The sequence below is a fragment of the Myxocyprinus asiaticus genome, chromosome 2, assembly GCF_019703515.2.
Source record: "Myxocyprinus asiaticus isolate MX2 ecotype Aquarium Trade chromosome 2, UBuf_Myxa_2, whole genome shotgun sequence".
NCBI lineage: Eukaryota > Metazoa > Chordata > Actinopteri > Cypriniformes > Catostomidae > Myxocyprinus > Myxocyprinus asiaticus.
This window is the reverse complement of record NC_059345.1, coordinates 9,670,630-9,697,309: the sequence shown is the minus strand read 5'-3', so window position 1 is coordinate 9,697,309 and position 26,680 is coordinate 9,670,630. Positions and strand designations below refer to the sequence as shown.

Sequence of the window (26,680 nt, the reverse complement as noted above, 5' to 3'; positions counted from 1 at the left end):
CATAACCCTACAGGCGCTGGACGGGGGTTCCAGGCGGCCCCACCAGGTGGCGGCTCTTTGCGGGCACAGGTGCATCGCAACCGCCTTATCCACCTGGGGAATCGCCGAGTACCCCCTGGCAGCCCCACCATCGAGGGTAGTGAGAGCGGAGGAGCTCAGAGACCGGGTCCAGGCAGTGAAAGGTGCCCACCATGACCTCGTGAGCTCCTCATGCACCTCCGTGGAACCAGTCGTCAGGCTGTGAAGGTTCGGGGGGGTGGAGGGTTCTACTCCAGCCCGACATATGCAGCCGCCCGGGCAAGCATGGCTGCCAGCTGCGCATCAGGCTGCGACTGGGCGACCACACCCGAAGGTGGGAGCCCAGTCGAGTCCTCAGTGTCAGACTTGACAGCCCGCTCTCCGGTGCTGCAATCGAGAGCTCATCCACTTCGCGAGCGCCGAAACGAGTTTGCGAACTCGCCCTGAGACGAGCAGGCGGTCTCATCCCAGTGGGGCAAACAAGCGTACTGGGGAATGGGAGGTCCGTGGGGAGCTACCCGGCAGAGTGGCTCCCATTGGGGTCCCCAAATCACCCCCAGTGCTAACCGACATGGCCTCAAACCCGTAGGTAGAAGGACCGAGGCGGGGAGCCGCTGGGGTGGTCTTTCCCTCTAACGAAAGAAAAAACGCAACCGCAGTGTTGCCATGGTCACGCTCTCGCAGTGAGAACATGACCCGTCCACGAACGCTGTCTCCACGTGGGCAGTGCCCTAGCACGTAAGACCACGATCGTGGCCATCGGAAGCGAAGAGGTAACGACCGCAACCAGGAAATACACACAAACGGAGAGGCATCTATAAAAAGACACTCTCCGTTAATGCCACTCTTTTAAGAAGGGAAAATATACTCTTTTAGTAGGACGAATATAAAGCCCAGGGGCATTCTCTGCACTTCACCAGTGCAAGAGGGGGAGAAGCCGCTGTAATGTGCCATAAATCCAACAGCTTTTCGAGGTGAATGGATCGGCAGAGTAATTCAGCTCGCTGAACACAACCGCTCGGTTCTGAAGAGAAAATCTGAATGAGTGGTTGCATATCAGCTCCTTTTATACCCGTATGTCCGGGGGAGTGGCATGCAAATTCCACTCGCCAATTCCCATTGGCATTTTTTTCAAAAAGCAGAGGTGTCTGGGGCTCCCAAGAGTGACCCCTAGTGTCACTACATTGACACAACGTCGAGTGAGTGACAGATAGGGAACAACCAAAATTCTGACTGTCCAAAAAATCCAACAGTGCAAGTAACCTATGTTTAATAGAGATTTGAAATCATCGGCTTGTTCTCTGCATGTAAACACTGATAAAGGTGTATTACATGCAACGCAAAATTGGGTAAATGGGCAAAAAGTTGTGTCGGTTAGTTTTTGCTTTATCTGTTTACGACCTTACCCTGATAAACGAAAACCATTTAAGATGTTTACTTACATGACTGTACGTTTGCTTATTAAGCATATTCGGTGTAAGATCATGCATTTAAACGTGCTCATTGACGTTGAACCTGGCACGATGCATTGACATGCCATTTTTTTATATGACCTCTAATGAGATTTCACATTTCAAAATTGTGAATAACAATTTATCTTTCTTTCTGATCCTCACACAAAACTATAGTATGGCTTCAGAAGACTGAAAAGAGTATGCATGGAGACTCAAATTTCTCCTTTTGTGTTTCACAAAAAAATAACAACATGGGTGTGAAATGATGTGAGGGTATGATAGTAAATGACAGAATATGCATTTTTGGGTGATCTGGGGTTGAATTCACAAAACATTCTTAAGAGTGAAATTCTTTTAAACTACTATTTTCTTCTTATTTCCTAACTTAAGAAAAAAGTTACGATTTTTTTACTTTTTATTTATTACTTTTTTATTAATCCCAAGAGTTTTTGTTTTTTTTAAGAAGATTTTTTGTGAATCGGGCTCCTGTGCCTTTAAAAAAACGTGCCAGTACACTGTGGACGAATGCACACCCTCAGATCCTCGAAACAGGCTATTTGCCCCTTAACTGTTACATGGCCTGTGCTGTCATGCATATGTGTGAAGGCACACAGCAAACCCTTATTTAGGAATGAAAAGTAATGATGCTGAGTGAAGTCTTGCAGTATTGGTCTAGTGACTTACTGATGAGTATTGTCCAGTACTGCTCTTGTTATTCTAAAAACCTGTTTACATGCTGCGACTGACAAATTTACTGAGGTTCTTAGTTTTTCTAATACTCGCTGCTCACCACAGCCTTGTTAAAGATTTTATGAAGTTCACTGAGTCGTTAAGTTGTCATTTAATGAGACAAATTAACCCATTAATGGTAAAATTGATGTTTGAAAGGGATTTCTTTCGCCAGTTTGCCTGTTTGTTGTTGGAAACACAATGCTGACAGATTTATTCTAGCTAAACTGCGGCTTTTGCCGTCACATGCATTGTAGCTTGAAGTCAAACATCTGTTGGAGAAGATGAAAGAAAGTGAGAGAACAAAAGAGCGAGAGAAAGAAATGGAAAGGGGGATAGAGTGAGAGAAAGTGTTGGCCGTGGGCTTGCATTCTTCTCATGCACATGTAAGCAGGTATGATAAACATGTTGTAACACTAACACATGCTTTGTTGAGTTTGCCTTTGAGATTTTTGTGCTGCAGTACATCATAATCTTTGCACAGCAGATGTTATTATTACGCGTGTGTGGGCAGTGATCTGGCAACAAAGCTTTTTATGTGATCACTTTTGGTTACTGTACATGCAGCTTGTCATATATATTCACAATGACTTTGCCGACAATATAAAATTAAGCAACATTGTTAAAGAAATGTTCCGGGTTCAATACAAGCTAAGCTTAATCAACAGCATTTGTGGCATAATGTTCTTTACCACAAAAAAAAAAATAAAAAAAAAATGGACACGCTTTATCGTTTATTAAAAAATCGCGGTTACAGCAAGGCACTTACAATGGAAGTGAATGGGGCCAGTCCATAAATGCTAAAATGCACATACAGTAGCTTTAAAAGTATAGCCAAAAGACTTAAACATTATACATGTTAACATTATTTTAGTGTGATAACATCGCTTACTAACCTTATCTTTGTAAAGTTATATCCAATAACAGAATTACAGGGTTTTGTCGTCATGGCAACAAAGTTGTTATATTCAATAACTTCACACAGATAAGGTTAGTAAGCCATTTTATCACACTAAAATCATGTAAACATTTGTAATGATAACATCTTGTTGCTATTTCTTTTTTATTTAATGTGTATTTTAGTGTTTGTGGACTGGTTGCATTCACTTCCATTGTAAGTGCAACTGTAAACTGCGATTTGTTTTATTTTTTTAGAAATAAATGTTTGTGGAAATCAACATTATGCATTTGCAATACATTTAAATGTATTCATTTGGTAGATGGTTTCATCCAAAGCAACTTACAAAAGAGGAATAATACATCATAAGTGATTCATCTTAAGGAGACAGCGGTATGAAAAGCCGTTTTTTGAAGACAGAGAATGAGTCTGCTTCACGGATGGAGTTGGGAAGGTCATTCCACCAACGAGGTACAGTGAAAATAAAAGTCTGGGAAAGTGATTTGGTGCCTCTTTGTGATGGTACAACAAGGCGATACTCATTAGCCGACCACAGGTTTCTGGTGGGAATGTAGCAGGAATGATTTTAGGTATATATGCTATATAAATGCTAAGTCCTAAGGCTACAGTACAGAGCAGAACAAAAAAAGCCATAAAAGTCTTGTATTAAGACAAGTTAACTCTATTGTTATGGTTGAAATAAGCAGTACTGATTTCAGTGAACTAATTTTATCTAATATAATCAAACCTGGACTGTTTACTGGAACTATTTAATTTTTTACATTTTACTGAGCTTTTGTTTTTTTTTTTTTTTTTTTTTAAACTGACAGGATCAAGAAAGGATAGACTTGTATGATTTCTTCCCCTATTTACTCATACTATTTACTACAAATACATACTCCCATAAAAGTGCCTATTTTATTAGTGACAGAAAATCTGACTCATTTCCGCAAACCGTTTCTTTCCAATGATTCGGTTCAGTGAAGATTCAACAGTTCTTTTTACAACATCACTTAATGGCGTAAAATTTGCATATATATATATATATATTTTATCTTTTTTATATCTTTTTTTTTTTTTAATGAGTGCATGGTTAAGTGGAAAAGATGTGTTTTTAACCATTTTTTGAAGACAAAGAGTGAGTCTGCTTCACGGATTGAGTTGGGAAGGTCATTCCACCAACGTGATACAGTGAAACTGTAGTGAAAGTGTTTTGGTGCCTCTTTGTATTGGTACAACAAGGCACTGCTCAGAAACGATTTTAGGTCATAATGAAACTATCAGACAGGTAGGGACATATAAATACCTAGGAGTAATGATAGATAATATGCTATCATGGAAAAATCATACGGACAGTATCTGTAGGCAGAGAATTTATTTCCTGCGACGTCTTAAGTCCTTTGGAGCAAGAAAACAGATTCTGTTATTATTCTTTATGTCTGTGATCATGAGTGTTTTACAGTATTGTAATTCCATATGGTACATCAGCTTGTCTATTAGTTTAAAAACAAAGCTGTTGAACCAAATAAAATTTGTTCAAAGATTGTATGTCAGCCTCTTGAAAAAGTATATGAACTGTCCTATCATAAGAACCTCTTAAGGTTGGCCAATAATATTGTTTCTGACCCGAATCATGTGCTGCACAACGAATTTGTACTTTTAACATCTAACCATCAGTACAAGGTGCCGAGATTTAATCGAGTGAGACTAAAGAAGTCTTTTGTGCATCAAGCCGTCCTTGAACTGAATAAGGCACACAAAAAATAAGAACCTTTTTTTTTTTATGTGCTTGTAAAAGTCTACTGATTTATGTAGTAATAATTGTGAATGAACATACTGTCACGCTAGAAAGATTTTAGACCTTGTCTGACAATAAAGTCAATATCAAGGTACGCTGGAGCAGACCCAGTGACTGTTCTGGATGCCAGCATCAGAGCCTTGAATTTGATACGTGCATCAACCGGCAGCCAGTGAAGAGAGACAAGGAGTGGTGTAACATGCGCTCTCTTTGGTTCATTAAAAACCAGACATGCTGTTGTATTCTGGATCATTTGCAGGGGCCTAATTGCGCACGCAGGGAGGCCTGCAATGAGAGCGTTACAGTAGTCCAGCCTAGTTATGACAAGTGACTAAACAAGAAGTTGTGTGGCATGTTCAGAGAGGAAGGATCTTATTTTCCTGATATTGTAGAGTGTAATTCTACATGATCGTGCTGTCTTTGAGATGTGGTCTGTGAAATTGAGTTTGATATCGATGGTAACCCCTAGATTTCTGACCTTTTTGGAAGGCGTTATTGTGCAATGTAAAAAATACAGTAAAAAAACTTTAATTGGTTAACAAGTAGTTACCTTAATATACAGTATATATATAAAATTTTCTTTCTTTTTTTTTTTTTTTAATGTCAGTACATTAGTCATGTGTAGCCAAATCAATACTGGCACACTATTCATCAAACATGTCTGTTTATGCAGGTGGCCCTTTGTAGAAGTCCATCCTGTCTCAGCCCACCTGACTGTGTTTGATAATGTGCCTCTTAGAGAGCATCTGATTAGAGATGCTGGGGCTTAACAACCTGCTAGGACAAGAGAAGTCATCAGGTTGGAAATCTGATTTACACCACAGAGGCATCACAGGATTAAATATGAGCTGCTCTAACAAGGAATACTACTTACTACTTACTACAATAACTGCTCTACAAAGAAGGGCTGTGCAATATGGACCAAAATAATAATATCCCGATTTTTTTTTTATGGATATTACGATTTCGATTTTAATTGCGTTTTTGATCGTAGCCCAATTTTGACAAAATATGTAGTTACAGCATTTTGCCTTTGCAAGGCAGTATACTGTTTAGTATATTGTCTACAATTTATAAGACATAGTAAGTGAAACAGTGGGCATTATTCACCTTATGCACCATAGAAACTAGCGTGCAGCCATCTTGAAAATTTTGTCTCTGAACTTCCATTCTAGCGATTCTATGTAGATGTCTATGGTGTTGATATCAAAGTGTAATTAGCTAGCGAAGTGGATTTACAGGTTGTAGTTGTCAAAAGCTATCATGAGTATTTTAAATTGTTCATGGGATTTCATAACAACTGGAAGCAGAGCGGGGAAATTTTAAAACAAGAATACTTCATTTATAAAACACAAGATCCTACCTTCAAGCTGTGGACTACTGATATGTCTCTGTGCTCATGAAACTCCAAGAGACAACAAAAAAATCAAAAAAATATCTTTGTAAGACACCTCTGGCCATCTTCTCATGTCATCCACCCATCGCGTTATATTTAAGGTAAGCAGATTTTTTGAGTGTTAACCCTGGACGGGGGAAGGGTTGCTACTATATTTACACACACACACACACACACACACACACACACACACACACACACGTGAAAGTGTATGTTTTATTTTATATCCCCTTTACAACAATTTTAATTACATTTAAGCCTCTAAAAATAAATTTTATAAAGTACAATTGTAATTTTCTTTAATGTTGCATGTGTAATATGAGCTGTCACTGTTTGAAATTTCATATCAACTACACATTTTAACACAAATTAATAACAAGTTGAAACCTAAAAATTAAGCATAATTACACGTATAACAATTAAACGCTTGTATTATGAAAAAGTGCAGTGTGTCATAGCTGTCTGAATGTGATCTGCCAGGTCCAATTTACCTCCACGGGTGTGGGAAAACATGAATATTTAAGAGTTTAAGAAAAAAAAACCTCACGAACATTTTCACGTAGTTAAGGGGTGCTGTAGACTTACACCATCAACTCTTGGTGAAAAATACTTTCTGTGCTCCCACACGTAATCCATTTTGATCGACTCTTCTTAGTAGCTTCAATACAAACAGGAAGTTAGATGACAGGGGCAGGGCTGAATAAGGTGAATACAGTGATTCAAACAGTAGTATGCTACATTGTTGTCACATGACTTCATAACATTGCGTGTGAGTGGCATCCAGTTATGTATTATTTTGGAAATTGTTTCGGTTATGTTGCATTTTTAATTCAGATTTGTGTAACTAACTGTCTAAACTTTTGGCAGTCCAAACATATAATTAGTCAATATAAAGATGTTAAAAATCACGGCGGATATTACTTCCATTTTGTACTTCCACACTGGATATGGAAGGTCAGGTCGAGCACATTTAGCTGTGGAATACAGTATTGTTCTTGTGGTATTCTATGTTGTACGCTGTGCATTTTGGCAAAGCAAGTAGGTCATCTGGGTATTTCATGGATACGTTTGCATAATGAGAACAGAATACATACTACGTACATACTCTAGAAATAGTACGATTAGCCTACATAACAATTTAATCCTGTGGCAAATTCAGTTATACAAAATGTACATTTATCTATAAGCCCTGTTTACTTATTCATTTTCTCTTTTCCCTTTTTTTCTGATTATGTGCCTCACACATTATTCCTCCGGTGAAAATGGCAATGTTCTTCTTGTTTACACTAATTTAGGAAGTCACGTTCATTAGCTTCCTCTGGGCCTCTTTCAATGTTTGTGACTGCCTAGCACACCATCTTCATTAATCTGCATCCTCTTAATGAAATTGTTGAACTTTTAAAGCCTACTATGTGCCCTCAGGATGTTATTTTGTTCATACCTAACTAATAGGAGTTTTGCTGTTCGTCTTGGACATCATTCTTCCTCTAATTTTCATCATGTTGTGGTGTTCCACAGGACTCAGTTCTTGGCCCTGTATTGTCTTCTCTGTATATGCTTCCTTAGGGCTCCATTTTTAACAGATACGGAGTGTCCTTTCATCTCTGTGCTGACGACACCCAAATTTAAACATTGATTGATTGATCTTCAGGAAGGGCTGGGTTCTGATCATATGACTGGCAGTATTTGTGTGTGCGTTAGTTTTTAAAGCAGAGGTCGGCAACCTTTTTGACATGAAGTGCCATTTTTTTATTTCCCTGGTCAATGGTTGTGCCCCCCCCAAAACAAACAAACAAGCAAACAAAAGTATGAGTCCACTTGTGAAAATGTTTCTATTTTGCAAGATTATTTTTCATTTCAAATGATATTATCAGCATAACAGTTTGAGTGAAAATTTTGTGCAAAACCCGATGATTATGATATAATCATGATCCTGCATGTGAATTTTCACAGAGCATCTTAAGTGCTTTAACGAAAGAAAACCTGTCCTTTTGTACAAAATGAGTTAACACAGTTAATGTCACAAATTTGCTTATTTGATTACTGATCACGAAATTGTGTGCATTCTTAAATATTTCTTATATTATGTCATAATCATGTAATTACTAGCATGCAAGCAACAGCGAGAGAGGAGCAGGCTATATTATTTATTTTATATGACGTTTTTCACACCTGCATTACAATCTATATCTTGATGTAATCCATCCTCATGATCACGGAGTGTGTTTTCATCAGCTGAATGGGAGAATAAACACATTAAAGTGTGACAAGACTCGCGGTGCGTGTGCAAGCCATTCGTGCATCACAAGCCGATCAACTATTTAGCCCTTTTCGGTGAATCGCACCTGCAAAATCCTAAAACTTTATTTCCAGGTTTAGTATATTTTGAATAGACTCTCTTTTAATCGTTTAATGTAATTTTGAGTGTGACCATGGTTTAAGGAGGGTGTACCTGTATGCTAGATTGGAAATCTCAAGGATTAATAGTGGTGTTTTCTTTATTACATCACGTGTTGTTCTGAAAGCAAAAAGAAACAAATGAAACATGGAACGTAGTCTGTCATCTGCGCAGCCTGACCGAATTAAAGTGGGCTTGTGTACTCGCGATTAACCAAACGTGAAGCGCTGCTGGCTCGTGATGCATGAATGGCGTGCACATGCTGCACGAGTCTGTTGGGTTTACTGCAGTCTCGTCACATTTTAACTTTTTGTTTAGCCTTCCAGTCAGCTCATGAAAACACGCTATGTGATCATGGGGAAGGATTACATTAAGATGTAGATAAGAATGCAGGTGTGGAATTTATATAAATGAAATAGTCTACTCCTCTCTCGCCGTTGCTGGCGTGCCAGTGATTACCCCTCCACGTGCCAATGCCGGCACACGTGCAATAGGTTGCCAACCCCTGATTTAAAGGAATAGTTCATCCAAAAAAGTTATCGTTTACTCACCCTCATGTTTTTTTCAAACCTGTATGCTTTTATTATTATTTTTCTGTGAAGCAAAAGGAGACCATTTTGAAAGAATCTTAAAGCAGTTCTTGCTATTCAGTGGTAGTTCACAGTCCACAACTGTCAAACTACAAAACAGACAAAAACACTAAAGGCTGTATGTTCGTGAGTGTGCAAAGTGCAGCGCAAAGTGCTACAACCATGCAAACATCTTATCCAGAGAGCACTTATTCTAAGCGCAATTTTCTTGCCAGCACAAAGATATACACAAGTGCAATGGTGTGTGAAATTCTTGGGTGCAGTTTCGATCAACATAGCAGTCATGACAGTGATGAGACATATACCAATTTACGATAACATCAAATTAACACAGCACAATTTAAACATCTGATATACACATAATTACACTCAACAATATACAAATAATAACATACACTGTACAGTATACAATGCGCACTATATAGATACACATTATTCAATAAAAATTAAAAATTAAAATATATAAAAAAGTATATATATATAGAATGTACAGTATTGTACTGTATTGACATTCAGGCTGTCGGTTGATAGTCAGTTGTTAAGAGAGAATATAATATAATAATAATATAATTTATGACAGTCCGGTGTGAGATATAAGAGTAAGAGTAATAAAGTGCAGTGCTGATGTATTTTTATTGTGGGAGATCAAGAGTTCAGAAGTCTGATTGCTTGGGGGAAGAAGCTGTCATGGAGTTGGCTGGTGCGGGTCCTGATGATCCTCCGAGCTTTTTTCACACACTGCCTTGTATATATTTCCTGGAGGGAGGGAAGCTCACCTCCGATGATGTGTCTGGCAGTTCGCACCACCCTTTGCAGTGCTTTGCGGTTGTGGGTGGTGCTATTGCCGTACCAGGCGGAGATGCAGCCAGTCAGGATGCTCTCTACAGTGCAGGTGTAGAACCGTGTGAGGATGTGGTGGTTCATTCCAAACTTCCTCAGCCGTCTCAGGAAGAAGAGGCGCTGATGAGCCTTCTTCACAACGACTTCAGTGTGGATGGACCATGTGAGTTCCTCAGTGATGTGGACACCCAGGAACTTGAAGCTGCTGACTCTCTCCACTGGTGCTCCATTGATGGTGATGGAACTGTGTTCTCTGTCTTTTCTTCTGAAGTCCACCACAAGCTCCTTTATCTTACTGATGTTGAGGGAGAGGTTGTGCTCCTGACACCAGTGTGTCAGAGTGTGCACCTCCTCTCTGTAGGCTGTTTCATCATTGTCAGTGATCAGACCTACCACCGTCGTGTCATCAGCAAACTTAATGATGGCATTGGAGCTGTGTGTTGCCACACAGTCATGTGTGTACAAGGAATACAAGAGTGGGCTGAGAACACAGCCCTGTGGGGCTCCAGTGTTGAGGGTCAGTGATGAGGAGATGTTGCTGCCTATTCTAACCACCTGGCGTCTGCTTGACAGGAAGTCCAGGATCCAACTGCGCAGCGAGCTGTTTAAGCCCAGAGCCCGGAGTTTCTCATCTAGCTTGGAGGGCACTATGGTGTTGAATGCTGAGCTGTAGTCTACAAACAGCATTCTCACATAAGTGTTCTTTTTTTCCAGGTGGGAGAGAGCAGTATTGTAGATGCAATGGCATCATCAGTGGAGCAGTTGTTGCGGTAAGCAAACTGCAATGGGTCAAGAGAGAGAGGCAGCACAGAGCAGATGTAATCTCTGATTAGTCTCTCAAAGCATTTGCTGATGATGGGGGTCAGAGCAACAGGATGCCAGTCATTTAAGCAAATTATTTTTGATTGCTTTGGAACAGGCACAATGGTAGATGTTTTAAAGCATGTGGGGACTACAGACAAAGAGAGGGAAAGGTTGAAAATGTCCGTAAAAACACCAGCCAGCTGGTTCGCGCACGCTCTGATGATGCGGCCCGGAATGCCGTCTGGGCCCGCGGCTTTGCGGATATTCACCCGTCAGAAGGATCGGGTTACATCCGCTACAGAGACGGAGAGTAACCTCTGTAGCTTCGGCCGCGAGAGCTCTCTCCGCGAGGGCGGTGTTATTTTCCTCAAAACGAGCATAAAAAGTATTTAGTTCATCCGGGAGAGAGGCAGCGGTGTTCATGGTGGAGTTTTTATTCCCTTTAAAGTCCGTGATGATGTTAATTCCCTGCCACATGCTTCTAGAGTTGGTGGTGTTAAACTGTCCTTCAGTCTTGCTCCTGTACTGGCGTTTTACGGTTCTGATGGTGAGTGGGGGAGGGATTTGTAGCCATCCCGGAACGGAGAGTAGCAATGGTCCAAAACCCGGTCACCTCGTGTGTTGAAACTAATGTGCTGGTGATATTTTGGTGCGACTGATTTTACTGGCGTTTTGCGGTTCTGTTTTGCGGAGGGCACAACTGCCGTGTTTATGCTCCTCCGCTTTCCCGGAATAAAAAGCGGAGGTCCACACATTAAGTGCCGCACGAACATCGCTATTTATCCATGGTTTCTGATTCGGATAAATCCGTATTGTTCTGGTCGGAACCACGTCCTCTACGCACGTTCTGATGAAACACATTACGCTATCAGCGTAAAGCTCGATGTCGTCATCAGAGGCGGACTGGAACATCTCCCAGTCCGTTGTAGCATAGAGTCTGATTGGTCCGACCAGCACTGGATCGTTCTGAGGGTGGGTGCTTCCTGTTTCAGTTTCTGCCTGTAAGCGGGCAGAAGCAGAATGGAAGAGTGGTCCGATTTGCCAAATGGTGGGCGGGGGAGGGATTTGTAGCCATCCCGGAAGGGAGAGTAGCAATGGTCCAAAACCCAGTCCCCTCATGTGTTGAAACTAATGTGCTGTTGGTATTTTGGTGCGACTGATTTTAAACTGGCTTTATTAAAGTCCCCAGTCACAATGAACGCAGCCTCAGGGTGTGCGGTTTCCTGCTCACTTATTCTCCCATACAGTTCCTTGAGTGCCCGGTCTGTGTCGGCTTGTGGCGGGATGTACACAGCAGTGATAATGACCGCTGTGAATTCCCTCGGTAGCCAGAATGGTCGACACAGAAGCATGAGAAATTCCAGATCAGGAGAGCAGAAAGACTTGATAGAATGTACATTCCTCTGATCACACCAGGATTTGTTGATCATAAAACATACTCCACCACCTCTACTTTTACCTGAGAGGTCTTTCGCTCTGTCCGCTTGGTGCACAGAGAACCCCGCGGGTTCAATGGCTGAGTCTGGAATCTCCGCAGACATCCAAGTTTCTGTAAGGCAGATAATGCAGCAGTCCCTCGTCTCTCATTGGAAAGAGATCCGTGCTTTCAGCTCGCAGAGCTTGTTATCCAGAGACTGAACATTTGCCAGTAGAATAGTGGGTAGCGGGGGTCGATTTGCGTGGTGTCTTACTCTGATGAGAACGCCGGCTCTGTTTCCCCTTTATCTCCTGCGTTTCCGTGGCCATGCTGCCCAGACAAAGGGCTCCGCTTGCATGTTTGTAAACAGCGGGTTGGCATTGAGGAATTTGAAGTCCTGTTGACGGTGTGAAATTGCTGAACCAATGTCCAAAAGTGTTTGTCTGACGTAGAGAATACGGCAGACAACATCCAATACAAAAAACATACGAATTGTGAACAAAACAAACAAAACATTACTATGTTGTGTCGGAGCTCGCAACGCAGCAGCCATACTCGACACCATCTTGAGGATCTGTACCAAATCCTGAGTGTTTGCGCTATCTGTGGGTATATGTGTGCAAACAGGGGGTGTATTTATGTAAATGTAGTGGCGCAAAGCACAATTTGCTTTTTTCCTGAGAAATAGGTCATTGCGCTAAGACGTTTGAGAAACACTTCTAATCTCTGTGCAAAGTCAAAACTAATTTCCTGCATTGGCAGTTTGGAGATTTCACCAGCAGATGGTAATAAAGTTTATGTCCAAACTCTTAAAATATAGTGGAACATCAAATTTTGTTCATGACGATCACTGTTGTAGCCGTTTTATGAAACAAATATTTGTGATATTTGTGTTAAACTATCTTTAGGTCATGGTTTATTTTTCAGTTATAATTATTATTATGTTTATATTTACAGTTGTATTTATTATCTAATTTGTATTGGTATTTTTCCACCCGTTGTCGTAGAGTGATTTTTAAGTCTGCATATGGGCCGGTGGAAGAAGTTGGAGAGAGTAAAATGTTTGGATTTGGTATGATTTTTTTTTTTTTTACCACTTCATTATTTTGATTATATTTTCATTTATTTAAAAGTGTAATTTGAATCAATAAATATTTTTAGTTTATTTTTTTGTGTTTCAATAAATGAATTTAATATTTCAAAATACAAAGTACAAGTGAAGTACATTCCGATACAATCTGTTTGACTAATACTATGATTTGTGTGTCGGTAGATGGAAATTATTAATAATACTTACATTCTCTATAATTTAACAGAGCATAATTCAAAATCCTGATGAGAACCACGTTTTCCATGTGTGAAAAGGAGCATGCCACCGTCATAGAAAAATGCCTGACATTCAACAGGGATGCAATTAATGCACAAAAGAACATAAATCCTTATTTTTTATTCTTCTAATTCATTCAATTTTTATTCTCTCATGAATGTGCTATCTTTGTTTATGTCACTGGTGCTTGACAGGGAATGGACTATATAATAGGACGCAATTTCACCAAATCCACTTGCGCCTAGATTTGGAGCATACTTGCATGAAAATACTGAAATTAACTTTGCCTGTATGACTTATTGCATAATGCTGCGCTTGGCACTAGCGCTTTTAAAATAGGGCCCAAAAGCACCATAAAAATATCATAACTGTAGTTTGTACACCTCCTTGATGCTGCATTTTTTAAATATAGATGTAAGCTTTGGTAAAGATTATCAGTAAAAAACAATTTGCGATTCTGTCTGTTCCTCACAAAAAGCTGTTATATGGCTTGGAATATAGTGCCAAATGTTAATATAGAGTTGTATGGACTATTTTTATGATACTTTTGTGGTTATTTTATGGTGTTTTTGCAGTGCTTAACAGTCTCTGTTAACTAAGAATGTTATTTTTATGGCACAAGGATGGATTAATCAAAAGGTTCTACTTTTGTCGTTATAACAGCATACAGGTTTGGAATGACAGAAGGGTGAGTAAATTATGATAGAATTTCCTTTATGGATGAACTAGTCCTTTGAAGAAAAAAAAGAAGCAGTAATCCCAGGGATTTGCATAGACACCAAGTAATATTCAAAAACAGAAAGCAATCTTAATCCACAAATACTGATGTAATAAATAGCCACCCCAGAAGATATTTACCTCTGCTACTGTAGCATTTACAGTGTTCTAAATCACTTGTTGATGCTCTTTGTATCTGTGTCCTCATTTCAAAGATTAAACAACTGGCTGGCATGATTGTGTTCATGTACTGATATTTTGCTTATGTTGTCATGGGAGCATTATTCATTTATGTCTTAGCTCTGTGATGTCTGAGATTTGCTGCTGTGAAACATGATTTAAGGTTGTTTATTATCTCTGATTTCATCATTTCTGTTTGAGTGAAGTGCTTTAACCTCAAGAATTCCTAGCTGTTTAATACAGAATTGATGTTGGAAGAGCTCTTGACCTTTTCATGTATACTTGCTGTGAGGTACTCGGCACACACTGATATCTGAAATTTGAAATGTTTTTGTTTTTCAAAGATGTGTTAAATGTCTGTGAAAGGACTTTACATTACTAGAAGCTGTATGTCTCTGATAGCTGACCTACTGTACATGCTTGTGGACTGAATTCCTTTTAACAAAGAGCCTTTGGGACAACATGCTGAGCAGACTGAGCCACCACATGTTGCCTAGGTTACAAAGTCCACAAAAGCCACCTCTGACTGAAGCAGTGTGATTTCCTTTCGCCTCTCAGGGAAGGGTTTAATTAGTAGCGCGACATACTGCTACTTTAGTATACTAGATGATGGCAATTTTAGTACTTTTATACTTATGTATAAATAATTAATTAAATAATTAAAATGTTCTCACTGAAATATGGTCACTTGCTTCTCTTTGTACTTTAGAAATGACTCTGGCTAGCATGATTTCACTGTTACAGGGGCATATACAGGTTTTTGTCCAATAAAATCATCTCTTAAATGAGAATGCCCCCTTCTTGTTTATCATAAATATCGGCCACCTTTGCACTGTTTGTGTGAACATGCCTTAAAGCAATATTCTGGGTGCAATACAAGTTAAGCTCAATCGACAGCATTTGTGGCATAAGGTTGATTATCACAAAAAATAATTTTGATTTGCCCCTCCTTTAAAAGAAGCAAAAATCTGGGTTTAAATCTTTTGGCTATACTTTTGAAACAGTGTGTATTTTAATGTTAACAGACTGGCCCCATTCGCTTCCACTGTAAGTGCTGCAACCACTATTTTTAAATGAACAAGGAACGAGTCAAAAATATTTTCTGTGGTAATCAACATTATGCTACGAATGCTGTCGATTGAGCTTAACTTGTATTGAACCCGGAATATTCCTTTAAAGTAAATTTTGTCCAATAATGTATTTATTTCCATAAATAAGAAACTCAATTGGTGTTTCTCAATGTCAAGAACGCAAAGATTGGACTTGCATTTATGTGAGGACCAGTCTTGCCGAGCTACCTTGAAGGAATGAGCTCAAAAGGACAAGAGGATGTAGAACGCATCCATACGAGCTTTGATATATATATAGTATGTTGATTCAGCAACCTCATATCTGTTTCTTTTTTTCGGCAGTGGATGATGACATCAAATAAGTCCACAAGAATGTCCTTTATGTCTTTTATAATGCCCTCAAACCTTATATTTTCTGAATGTGTTATCATAGTAAACACTGCCAGACTGAGTATATAATGCAGGTGAAACGCATCTTAATAAGGCATCGTCTTAATGCTACTTCTGATTTCATGGCACGTAGCATTTTTCTCAGAACAAGGCTAATCATCTATTATTTTGGTTGTCAAAGCAAGTTCTCTGCTCTGAGAAAATTTATGAATAGCCATTAAATTGTGCATTTACCAAATGACACTATCTGACTGTTATTTGTTTTATTTGACTGCCATTGACATTGACTGCAGTAGTTACCTTGCAATTTGAGAGTTCAGACTGATAAAGACTACATTACCAGTCAAAAGTTGGGACACATGTAACTGAATTTGATGGAAAAAAAAAATAAAAAAAAAATAAAAAAAATAAAAAAAATTGAACTGAATACTTAAGCTTGAAATTAGTTTTAGATATAAAAATAAAAATTGTGCCTAAATGTGCATTTCTTTACAAAACTACAGTTTTCTTTTAAAGTCCTTCTAAAGTGTCTTGACGAGTGTAGTTTTCTTTGGCCTGTTGACGTATTTCCTACTGTAACAGGATGTTGGGTCGGGACTTGTTAAATGGCTCATGCCTTTTTTTTAAACAGCCAATAGGCTTTTGTTTATATCGCAGCGCTCAGCAAAGCCACATACACATACCCCAGCTGCTTCTCATGCCAGAGCATGTTCATCCGGGGAGTCTGAGAAGCGATCTCAATAAAGAGCCCGACCGCTTTTCCACTGACTTGAGAAACCAAACGATGATCTAACTGATCATGTTACTTTATAACCAAACCACAAACAAACAAAGTGCATTGCGGTCTTTGTTTAAGATGAGTCTGGAGCCTTGTGCAAGTCAAATGCAGATGTATGAGAAACAAGCAAATAAATATTTTGAATCACAATAGGGGCTGGGCGGTATGGCGATATATCGTGGAGACGGAATAAAACGTCTACCAGTAAAGGTTTTTCTATACCGTCTATATCGCGTTATGTAAATATCTGTGTGCGCGACTCTTCTCCTGGCTGCACGTGAGATTGACAGTGAGAGACAAACACAGAGAAAGATGAACACAGAATGCGGGACGACAAATCAAGTCTAACTCAGGAGAAGGAATTTATTTTTTGCATTTAAAGGTGCCGTTTTCTCACATGCATGGATGAAAGCGGTCTTTCATGTGTGCGCGGGGGGAGAGAGAGAGCGTGCCTCAGGTTCTTATCCCTTTACATTCTGAGAGAAAATGAGGAAGAGCTTGTTGATAATACGCATTCTCCGTGGTGTGAAATGGACCCTCCGCTAAAAGCCCCGGTGCTCTTTAAAGTGTTGCTGACGCCGTCAAGCTTGAGTAAATTCCCTTAGAAACTATCAAATAAATGACACCTCAGGCAACCGTGCATTTATATCTAGTAGGCTATATAGTTGCCAAAAATATTTGCAGTGTCCAGTGGAAGGCTAAATTCAAAACAAATACCTATTGGAGGGGTTTGCTCCAGAATAAAAAAAATAAAAAAAAATGCTGGTGTTCAATTATAGAGAAGCCTCATTTTTTCTTCTTCTTCTTTTTGCTTGGATTGAAAAATGATGCATACAATGTAAAATGGATCAAATATTATTTTAATAATTATTTATTGATTGAGAGAGGTTTTTATAGCCCTATGAGAAAGCTATAGGCTTAAAACTTCATGTTGATCTTTATCAACCAAAACTTTTAAGAATAGCGATATATGGGGGGCCTGGGTAGCTCAGCGAGTATTGATGCTGACTACCACCCCTGGAGTCGCGAGTTCAAATCCAGGGTGTGCTGAGTGACTCCAGTCAGGTCTCCTAAGCAACCAAATTGGCCCGGTTGCTAGGGAGGGTAGAGTCACATGGGGTAACCTCGTCATGGTCATGATTAGTGGTTCTCGCTCTCAGTGGGGCGCGTGGTAAGTTGTGCGTGGATCGCGGAGAGTAGCATGAGTCTCCACATGCTGGGAGTCTCTGCAATGTCATGCACTACGAGCCACGTGATAAGATGCATGGATTGATGGTCTCAGAAGTGGAGGCAACTGAGACTTGTCCTCCACCACCCAGATTGAGATGAGTAACCACGCCACCACGAGGACCTACTAAGTAGTGGCAATTGGGCATTCCAAATTGGGGAGAAAAGGGGATATGAAATAAATAAAAAATTAATAAAAAAAAAGAATATCGATGTATAATTTTTTGCTTACCGCCCACCTCTATCACATGGAATATTAATGTAAAAAAAAATTGATAAAAAAAAAAAGGATAAAAAACTGTTATTGTGATATAAAATTACTTATTCCGTGATATAGAATTTTGGTCAAATCACCCACCCCTACAATACAGTACAAATAAAGAAAACGTACTCGTATTGTACATCCCAAAAAACCTGAAAAACGCTTGCATTAGACATAAATAAACTCCAGCAACTTTCCTCGCATGTAGCTCCAATATGTGCACTCCATTCAGAAGTGATCATCCCTATACCCTTCAAAGACAATTACCATCCACTATTAGAGCTTTAGAGGGCTGAAAGTTGATAACGGTCATTTACAACTCACTTGCCAATTCTGTTTGGAATGTCCCTACAGCATGGATTGTGCTCCCTTTGAAGTGTCCTGCGAAGGCATCATCAGCAAGGGTTAAAACACAGCCATGTGTGCTGATCAGTTGCACAGGGAGGGTGTATTCTCGTTCTAAAAAGCGTTTGATTGGACTAAGTTTCTCAACCTCTATGTGACGTGACTTTGCCTGGGTCAGTTTAGCCGGAAGAGAGAGACTGCAGATTTTAAATGCTTGTGTCTTCTGAAAATGAATTGTGTCATTATTAAGAAGCACATTAGAATATAGATTACCTTAAAGCTAATAGATATGGACTAAAAGCAGCAAAACTTTAATTTTGATTTCAATGAGTCTTTAATCAACCAGCATACACGGGAACTCCAATTCTGTCTGAGTGTCCAAATGTTTAACTGCTAGTGTGTATGGCACCTACAGTAAATGTGAGCCATAATACTATTATATCCTTCATATGTTTAAATGGACTTCCAATGTGTTCTCTTAACACATACATCACAGATTATTGAGCAGATTGGATGTCATGTTCTGGAACTGGTATTTAGGGGGGTATTTACTCTTGGTTACTTCATGTGTTTGTACTGATCGGATAGCCGTTAATGAAAAAACAAAGTGTAAATGCCATCCAAGATGCATTAAAGATGTGTTAGATTGGATTTATATCCATTTTGCAGAGACACATTTATGCTGCCTAGTATAAATTCAATGTGCCTGCCCAATCGGATAGCAATTCGATTAATCAAGACGCATGACTAGGTGTAAATAGGTCTTGACTGCCAGTATCCAGCCCTTTAATTTCAGGCTACTTGAAAAGAATCTTATTAAAAGGCAGTCATATTTAAAACCATAAAAAGCGAGATAAAGAAGTCACACAGAGCCTCACAGAATTCATTTTCTACCAGCAAGAGGACATAAACCTTTATATATCGATATTTAATCTCAGCAGTCTATATGTTGCCTGTTTGTGCCGATGGCTCAATAAATCACATTCCTGCACCGATGCTAAAGCATGCGGCAGTCTAGACCTGAAAGCTTGGTGTGTTAGCATCATGGCTCCAATGTTTAATTCAGGACTACTGTTTAGGTGTGCGCCCCCTCGTTAGCCAGCATCCAACAGAGCCGTATTTGATTCAGTCACTGACCCAGGCTGACCCCCTCCGTATCAGTTTTCTGACTGGGGAATCTGCAGGCATGTTTTCACACAGGTCCAGGTTGCGGTGCTGTGGCTCGCAACAATGGCGCTTCCTCATTCAGTGTATCTTCAGGTGTATTGGTTCCCATAACCTGCAATATTCTAGATCTCAAGTACACATCTTGAATAAGGGCTGTCTTTTAAGAGAGAGATTAGTTGCTTTGTTGCCATTAATTGAGATATGGACATTGTTATAAGAGGCCTGTGTGAATTTTGGGATGCTGAAAATAACGAATGTAGTATTTTTGCTACATACTTTATTCAGTTATATTTCACTTTAAATAGGACTAGGTCCAGAGATATGGAGATATGCAAATACTTTTTGATGGCACTCAAATGGGGTCAGTGTCACATAAAATATTGTTGTTTTTTGTTGCAGTCATAGTGGTTTGCAATTTTTAATAGGCTAGCACGGACTCACTTTACATTAGGTGTCTTTAACTACTATGTACTTAAGCATTTGATACAATGTACTTCTTATGTACACAAGTGTTGTTGTATTGTACTTACATTTAAAGTACCTGCATTTATTTACATCTGTAGTTACACTGTTAACCTTACCCTTAATCCTAATCCTAACCCTACAACAACCCTAACACTAATCTAAACCTAAACCTCAACCTCAGTAGCAGCAAATGTGAATCTTGTGAGAATTTTGCAGAACAATGCAGTAAGCACATTGTATTGTGTGTATTTTAATGTTAGTACATAGTAGTTAAAGACACCAAATGTAAAGTGTGACCAAAGCTTTCAACACACTGGCTCTGCTTTAGAAGTATTTCACTGCTTGAAAATATATGCTTGTGTTTTACGTCGAAAGCAATTTATCAGCACTGTAAAGAGACTGACTGACTAAAGCCATAATGATGCTTTGCATATTTTTCTTTTTTTTGGGGGGGATTCTTTAATGTTTAATTAAATAGTTCATTAATCTTTGATATAGTTACTATTAAGGAAGTACATGGAATTAGTTAAATTACATAAGTGCAGCTCTGATTTCTATATTATATCTACAAACTGCCTGTTAGTGCTGTTGGACATGGAAAGGTCACAACAGACAGTCAAACAGGGAGATCTATAAAAGCGACATTGTCAGAGTAAACAGCAAATCAGAGCTTGATACACAATAGTTGAATTATGTAATATTGTCTCCTTTGGTAAATACTCTTGTGCAAAATATTTTTGTTTTTTTAATACTTAAAGGGATAGTTCACCCAAAAATGAAAGTTCTCTCATCATTTACTAACCCTTATGCCATCCCAGATGTTTGACTCTCTTTCTTTTGCTGAACACAGAATATTTCTGCTCTGTAGGTCTAAACAGTGCAATTTAATGGGTTCCAAAATTTTGAAGCTCAAAAAAGAAAATAAAGGCAGCATGAAAGTAATCCATAAGGCTCCGATGTTAAATCCATATCGTCAGAAGTGATATGATAGGTGTGGGTGAGAAACAGATCAATATTTAAGTCTTTTTTACTATAAGTCTCCACTTTCACTTCCACATTTTTCTTCTTTAGTTTTTGGTGATTCACATTCTTCATGCACATTGACACCTACTGGACAGGGAGGAGAATCTATAGTAAAAAATTACTTAAATATTGATCGGTTTCTCACATACACACATCGTATCGCTTTTGAAGATATAGATTTAACCACTATAGTCTTATGGATTACTTTCATGCTGCCTTTGTGCTAAAATTTTGGTCACCATTCACTTGCATTGTATGGACCTACAGAGCTGAGATATTCTTCCATACATATTCATTTGTGTTCAGCAGAAGAAAGAAAGTCATATACATCTGGGATAGCATGAGGGTGAGTAAATGATGAGAGAATTTTCATTTTTGGGTGAACTATCCCTTTAAAAGGTATAGCTCACCCAATAATGATAATTCTAATGCCGTCTCAAACTTGTATGACTTTCTTGCTTAGCGTAACACAAACAAAGATATTTTAAAAGAGTTATGAGGTTCAAGCTCCAAAAAGGACATAAAGGTAATCTAAATGACTCAAGTGGTTTAATACAAGTCTTCTGAAGCAAAACGATCACTATGGGTCCTTATTAATCCTTATTCACTAAATGTGAATGAGCTTCTCTCACGAACGCGTCAAGAAGACTGCGGATGTTAAGATTTCTAGTGAAGAATTACTTACATTTTGGTCTGTTTCTCACCCACAGTGATCATATTTCTTCAGAAGACATTAAACCACTTGAGTCATATAGATTACTTGTTATCCCTTTAAATGTCTCTCAAATTTAGATCAGTGTTCTATAACATCATTTTTTGACTTCAAATATTAGTTTTGTCCTCTGTCGTCGTCTTTTCTCTTGGGATGGTTTGTTTTTCATTAGATTAACACACTTAATAAATATTACTTCTCATGTCAAGTATCTATAAATATATAGTAGTTATGTTTAAATTTGATCATCCCGGCTGAATAATAAATGGATAGTTCAAGCAGCCATGCTATCAATCACTGTCTCTTTACTTTAAGTATCCTCTGTTCTCTGACATGTTCCATTATCAGGGGAATGACAACTGTCTCTCTGTCTGACCCTCACAGAGTCCCCACTGAAAGGAGATGACAATCAGGTAGATCGATCTTTTTCTGACTCATCCTTGTTCAACCACTGGGGCCAGGACCTGGGGCCCGAGAGCCGCAGAGTGGCCCTCAAGATGTTTCAGTATTACGGCTACAACGGTTACCTCAGCGACCGCCTCTCCATGGACAGACCCATCCCAGACTACAGACCTGAGGGGTGAGTGTTCATTTTCTAGTAGTCAAGCCTTATTTTATAAGGTCTGTAATGTAATGTAATGTGATGTAACCATGGTACCATGTCCAAAATACCATGGTACATTTTTGTGAGTGGATCCTGTTCATTATAATGTGCGTACACTATACTGCAAAGCTTCAGATGTTGCTGAATTTCCCCAATCTTTTATGGATTGAACTCACGACAACATACAGTTTACACCAAACAACTCTATTTTGACAAGCTAGGAAAGAGGTGTTTGTGAAAAACATAATTACTCCATAATCTGTAGGTACATTCTTGCTGGCAGCAACATAAAGAACTTCTTCACATTAGATCACATCTGTTCTTTTCTCTCTCATTGGAGTGAAATCAGAATGAGTACCTGTCTGTGAAAGCCTTGATAAACCCACTTGTCATAAACTCCAGTCTACCGAGAACATCAAAACATTGCCTTGTCATCGAGAAAGGCCCTCACATTTGCAAAAGGGTCCTCAATCTCGACCCTATATTTCCGAACATTAACATTTGTGATTATTTTTCCCCATCTGTTCCTGCAGGTGCAAAAACATTTCTTACCCGTCCAACCTGCCGCAGGTCAGTATAGTGTTCATCTTTGTGAACGAGGCCCTCTCGGTAATTCTGCGCTCCATCCATTCAGCCATGAACCGAACCCCTCGTCACCTGCTCAAAGAGATCGTACTGGTAGACGACAACAGCAATAATGGTAGGTTGATACACAATGCAACTACTTAAAGGGATAGTTCACCCAAAAATGAAAATTCTGTCGTCTTTTACTCATTATCATTGTTGTTTAAAACCAGTATGGCTTACTTCTGTGGAACACAAAAGGAGATGTAATGCAGAATGTTAGAATGTCGATCCCTAACATTCTACCAAATATCTGTGGAATTGTAGGTCTGCACAGAGAATTCTGCTTTTTTTAATTAAGTTAAAATAATGCTGTCAGGAGCATATATCATTATTTAACCCTTTAAGCTCGGATGGGCCTTTTGAAAGCTTATAAGCTCTACTTTCCAATGCATGCAGGCATTATGACCAACACTAAACAAGTGCTTTGAACTTTGCAGACAAATCAGAAGTGTTCTGTTTTGATCATTTATAAAAATAAAAAAAAAATTTAAAAAAATAAATAAATAAATGCACTGTACATTTTATTGCAATCAATGAAAACATCAAACTCATCAAATAGCCATGTGTCATATGTTGTTGGAAAGCTCTCAAAGAGTAGAATACAACCAGCCTACTTGTTGTACTCACAAACTATAGTGAGTAATAGCTAATTATATGTCTTGGACAATTATGTTTGCTTATAACTTCATGAAAGATAGATGTAACATAAAATGTCACATACCATTATTTAGAGGAGGTGTTTATCTTTCAAACGAGCCCACACACAAGGTAATCTGTTGCATAGATCATTAGATAATCCACACAAAGCACAATGTTACATATGGCCACCAGGAGATGCCGCTAAATAAATGACTCAGTGATGCAGACTCATTGAGTCAAAAGACACTTGAAATCTGTGAAATCTCATTACTAAAATCATGTCTCCATGCTTTGCTTACTTTTTGTCATTGTTGTGTTTGCATGTGTAATTAGTTCTTATGTACAATTATTTAGATTTATTTGTTTGGAGAGGCTTTTTATGGAAGACGGATTCCGCCACACAATAAAAAAAATATAAGAGCTAATTCTGACTTTTTTTTAGGCAAAGACATAAAGTTGCAGTTATGCGATATAAACCCACAAATGTGAGATATAAACTCACAATTGCGTGGAATAAACTCGCAATTGCGTGATAAAAACTCGGAATTGTGACTTTATTTCTCGCAATTACGACTTTATAACTCGCAATTGTGGGTTTATATCGTGTAACTGCAACTTTATTTTTGCATTTGTGACTTTATAAGTGACATTTCTCATCTTTCCCTGCGTTCCAAACGGGACAAATCACCCTCCAAAGGGCACTTTGAAGGGAGAACAGTCATGATAGTCATGCTGTAAGATTGCTTCAAACAGAGTTTCCAATAAAAAATTTGTTCAGAATTACCCTTATTGTTAAGCCCCACACCTTCTAGCCCTCCAGAGCTCGCACAGTGCATGGTAGAGTCTTTAAAGGGAATAGGGCATAGGGATAATCACTTCTGAATGGAATGCACTCAGCGTGTCTGAGCATTTATTCGTTGGATATTCGGCTTCTCCTATCTGGGTTCTCTTGAAACAAATATATCATTATCCCAATTAAGTTAAAGAGTACATAACCATACTATACGGGCATAAATCATTTGTCTTAAAACAGTCAACGTTTGTTGTAGCTACAGAATAAAAGCCTGCATATGCTCTGATGCGCTTTCATTATCTGGCGTACGTAAGGGACTGTCTGAAAATTCTACCCACTGCGCTAAAACATTGACGGTGTCCAAGCATTCAATCAACTGACTTATGCCTATTATATAGAAGTTATATATATATAAAATTGTGAAAATACAATTTAAGTTTCTGAAGGTTGTAGTAGGCTGCCAGTGGAGACTGACTTACTACATGCCATATTTTCCCAATATGTGCAATTATATATAAAGTTTTCAATTATTTTAGGAAAAATATCACTAAAATTCTCCAGTATGTTATTTTCACATTCCAGAGGTTGTTTCCAGTGTGCTATATGACCAACTACAGGTCTTATTTTTCCAATATGTCTGATTATAAGTATACAGTATTTACTAAAAAATAAAAATAACTTAAATTCACTTAAATCATATTTTCACATTCCAAAGGTTGTAGTAAGTTCCTAGTGGATAGACTAACTCACTGCAGGTAAAATTATTACAATAAGTCCAATTAAATTAATACAGTGTTCAGTTATTTTAGAAAATAAATCACTAAAATTCACCAAAATGTTATTATCAATTTCTGAATATTTTAGTAGGTTCCCAGTAGGATCACTTGCCAGTATGTCCATACGGATATATACCAAATATACAGTTTTAAAATCATAATTTACAAAAATTCACAAAAATTGTGTATTTAGATTCCCTATATCAACCCAAAGGCAACCCTAACCCCAACTCAAAAAGTATGTATAACACAGCTGGGCACTTGAAGCCTACAGCCTTCAGAATGCGTCAATGTCATTTAGGTGAATTTTGATAGTTTTGTTTTTAATAATTGAATACTGCATCTGTAAAATAGCACATGCTGGCAAAATTTGACCTGTAGTAAGTTCTACCCACTGGGAGCCTACAACAACCTTAACTCCAACTTGAGTGGCTTAGAATGGGAAAATATAATTTTGGTGAATTTTAGTGATTTTTTTCCTAAAATAAGTAAAGATTGTATCTGTATAATTATACATACATGTCAAATATGACCTGTCATGCATCCACCCCAAGAGCCTACTACAACCATTGAATGTGAAAGTATGATTTTGGTGAATCTTAGTGATTTTTTTTTTTTTTTTTCATAAAGGTGCTATATGTAATATTTTTACTGTACTAAATCATAAAATGACCATAATATGTCATTAGAGAATTAGGAAACATGCTAAGTTGAAATACTGGCTTCTCCGATAACAATGCTATAGCCAGTATATAGGAAACTTTGAAGTTTCCATTCCGGGCCGGAATTTCTGATTATGTTTAGGCCTGTGTGATCCCGCCCACTGCCCACTCAACAATAGTATTTTGACACCGCCGGGTGGCCAGATTTGAACAAGTTTGCAGGCAAACAACACTGCGTGCTGCAGCCATGGAAGCCAGCAAATGAACTGGATCAGAGATAACGGATTCCACCTGACCTAAAAAGCCTCGCCATCCGTCTAAAAACCACCATGACCAGAGGCGTAGTAAAACAAGGATAAATACTGGAGATGCCTTTGGAAGATGGAGACAGCTTAGAGCCCAGAAATCCTTTAAAATGGATGCTGACTTGGCTAATTTGCGTGTCAACATTCTGGCAACCCGCATGAGCTTCGAGTCTGGGGCGGGGCAGACAACTCTCCAATATTTTGAATTTGGACTGCAGTACCCATTTCAAACTCTTGTTGTCAATCTTACATATAGCACCTTTAAATAA

The 26,680-nt window shown here is 38.7% G+C and overlaps 1 protein-coding gene across 1 annotated transcript in view; it reads left to right on the top strand.

Moving 5' to 3' along the window:
* The window catches only part of LOC127412715 (polypeptide N-acetylgalactosaminyltransferase 18-like), a 153,246-nt gene that overhangs the window by 49,070 nt on the left and 77,496 nt on the right, over positions 1 to 26,680 (top strand). Inside the window, exons 2-3 of the mRNA XM_051649316.1 lie at positions 22,390 to 22,585; positions 23,143 to 23,309. Of these exons, the coding sequence (XP_051505276.1) occupies positions 22,390 to 22,585; positions 23,143 to 23,309 (363 nt within the window). The remainder of the gene's footprint in view (positions 1 to 22,389; positions 22,586 to 23,142; positions 23,310 to 26,680) is intronic.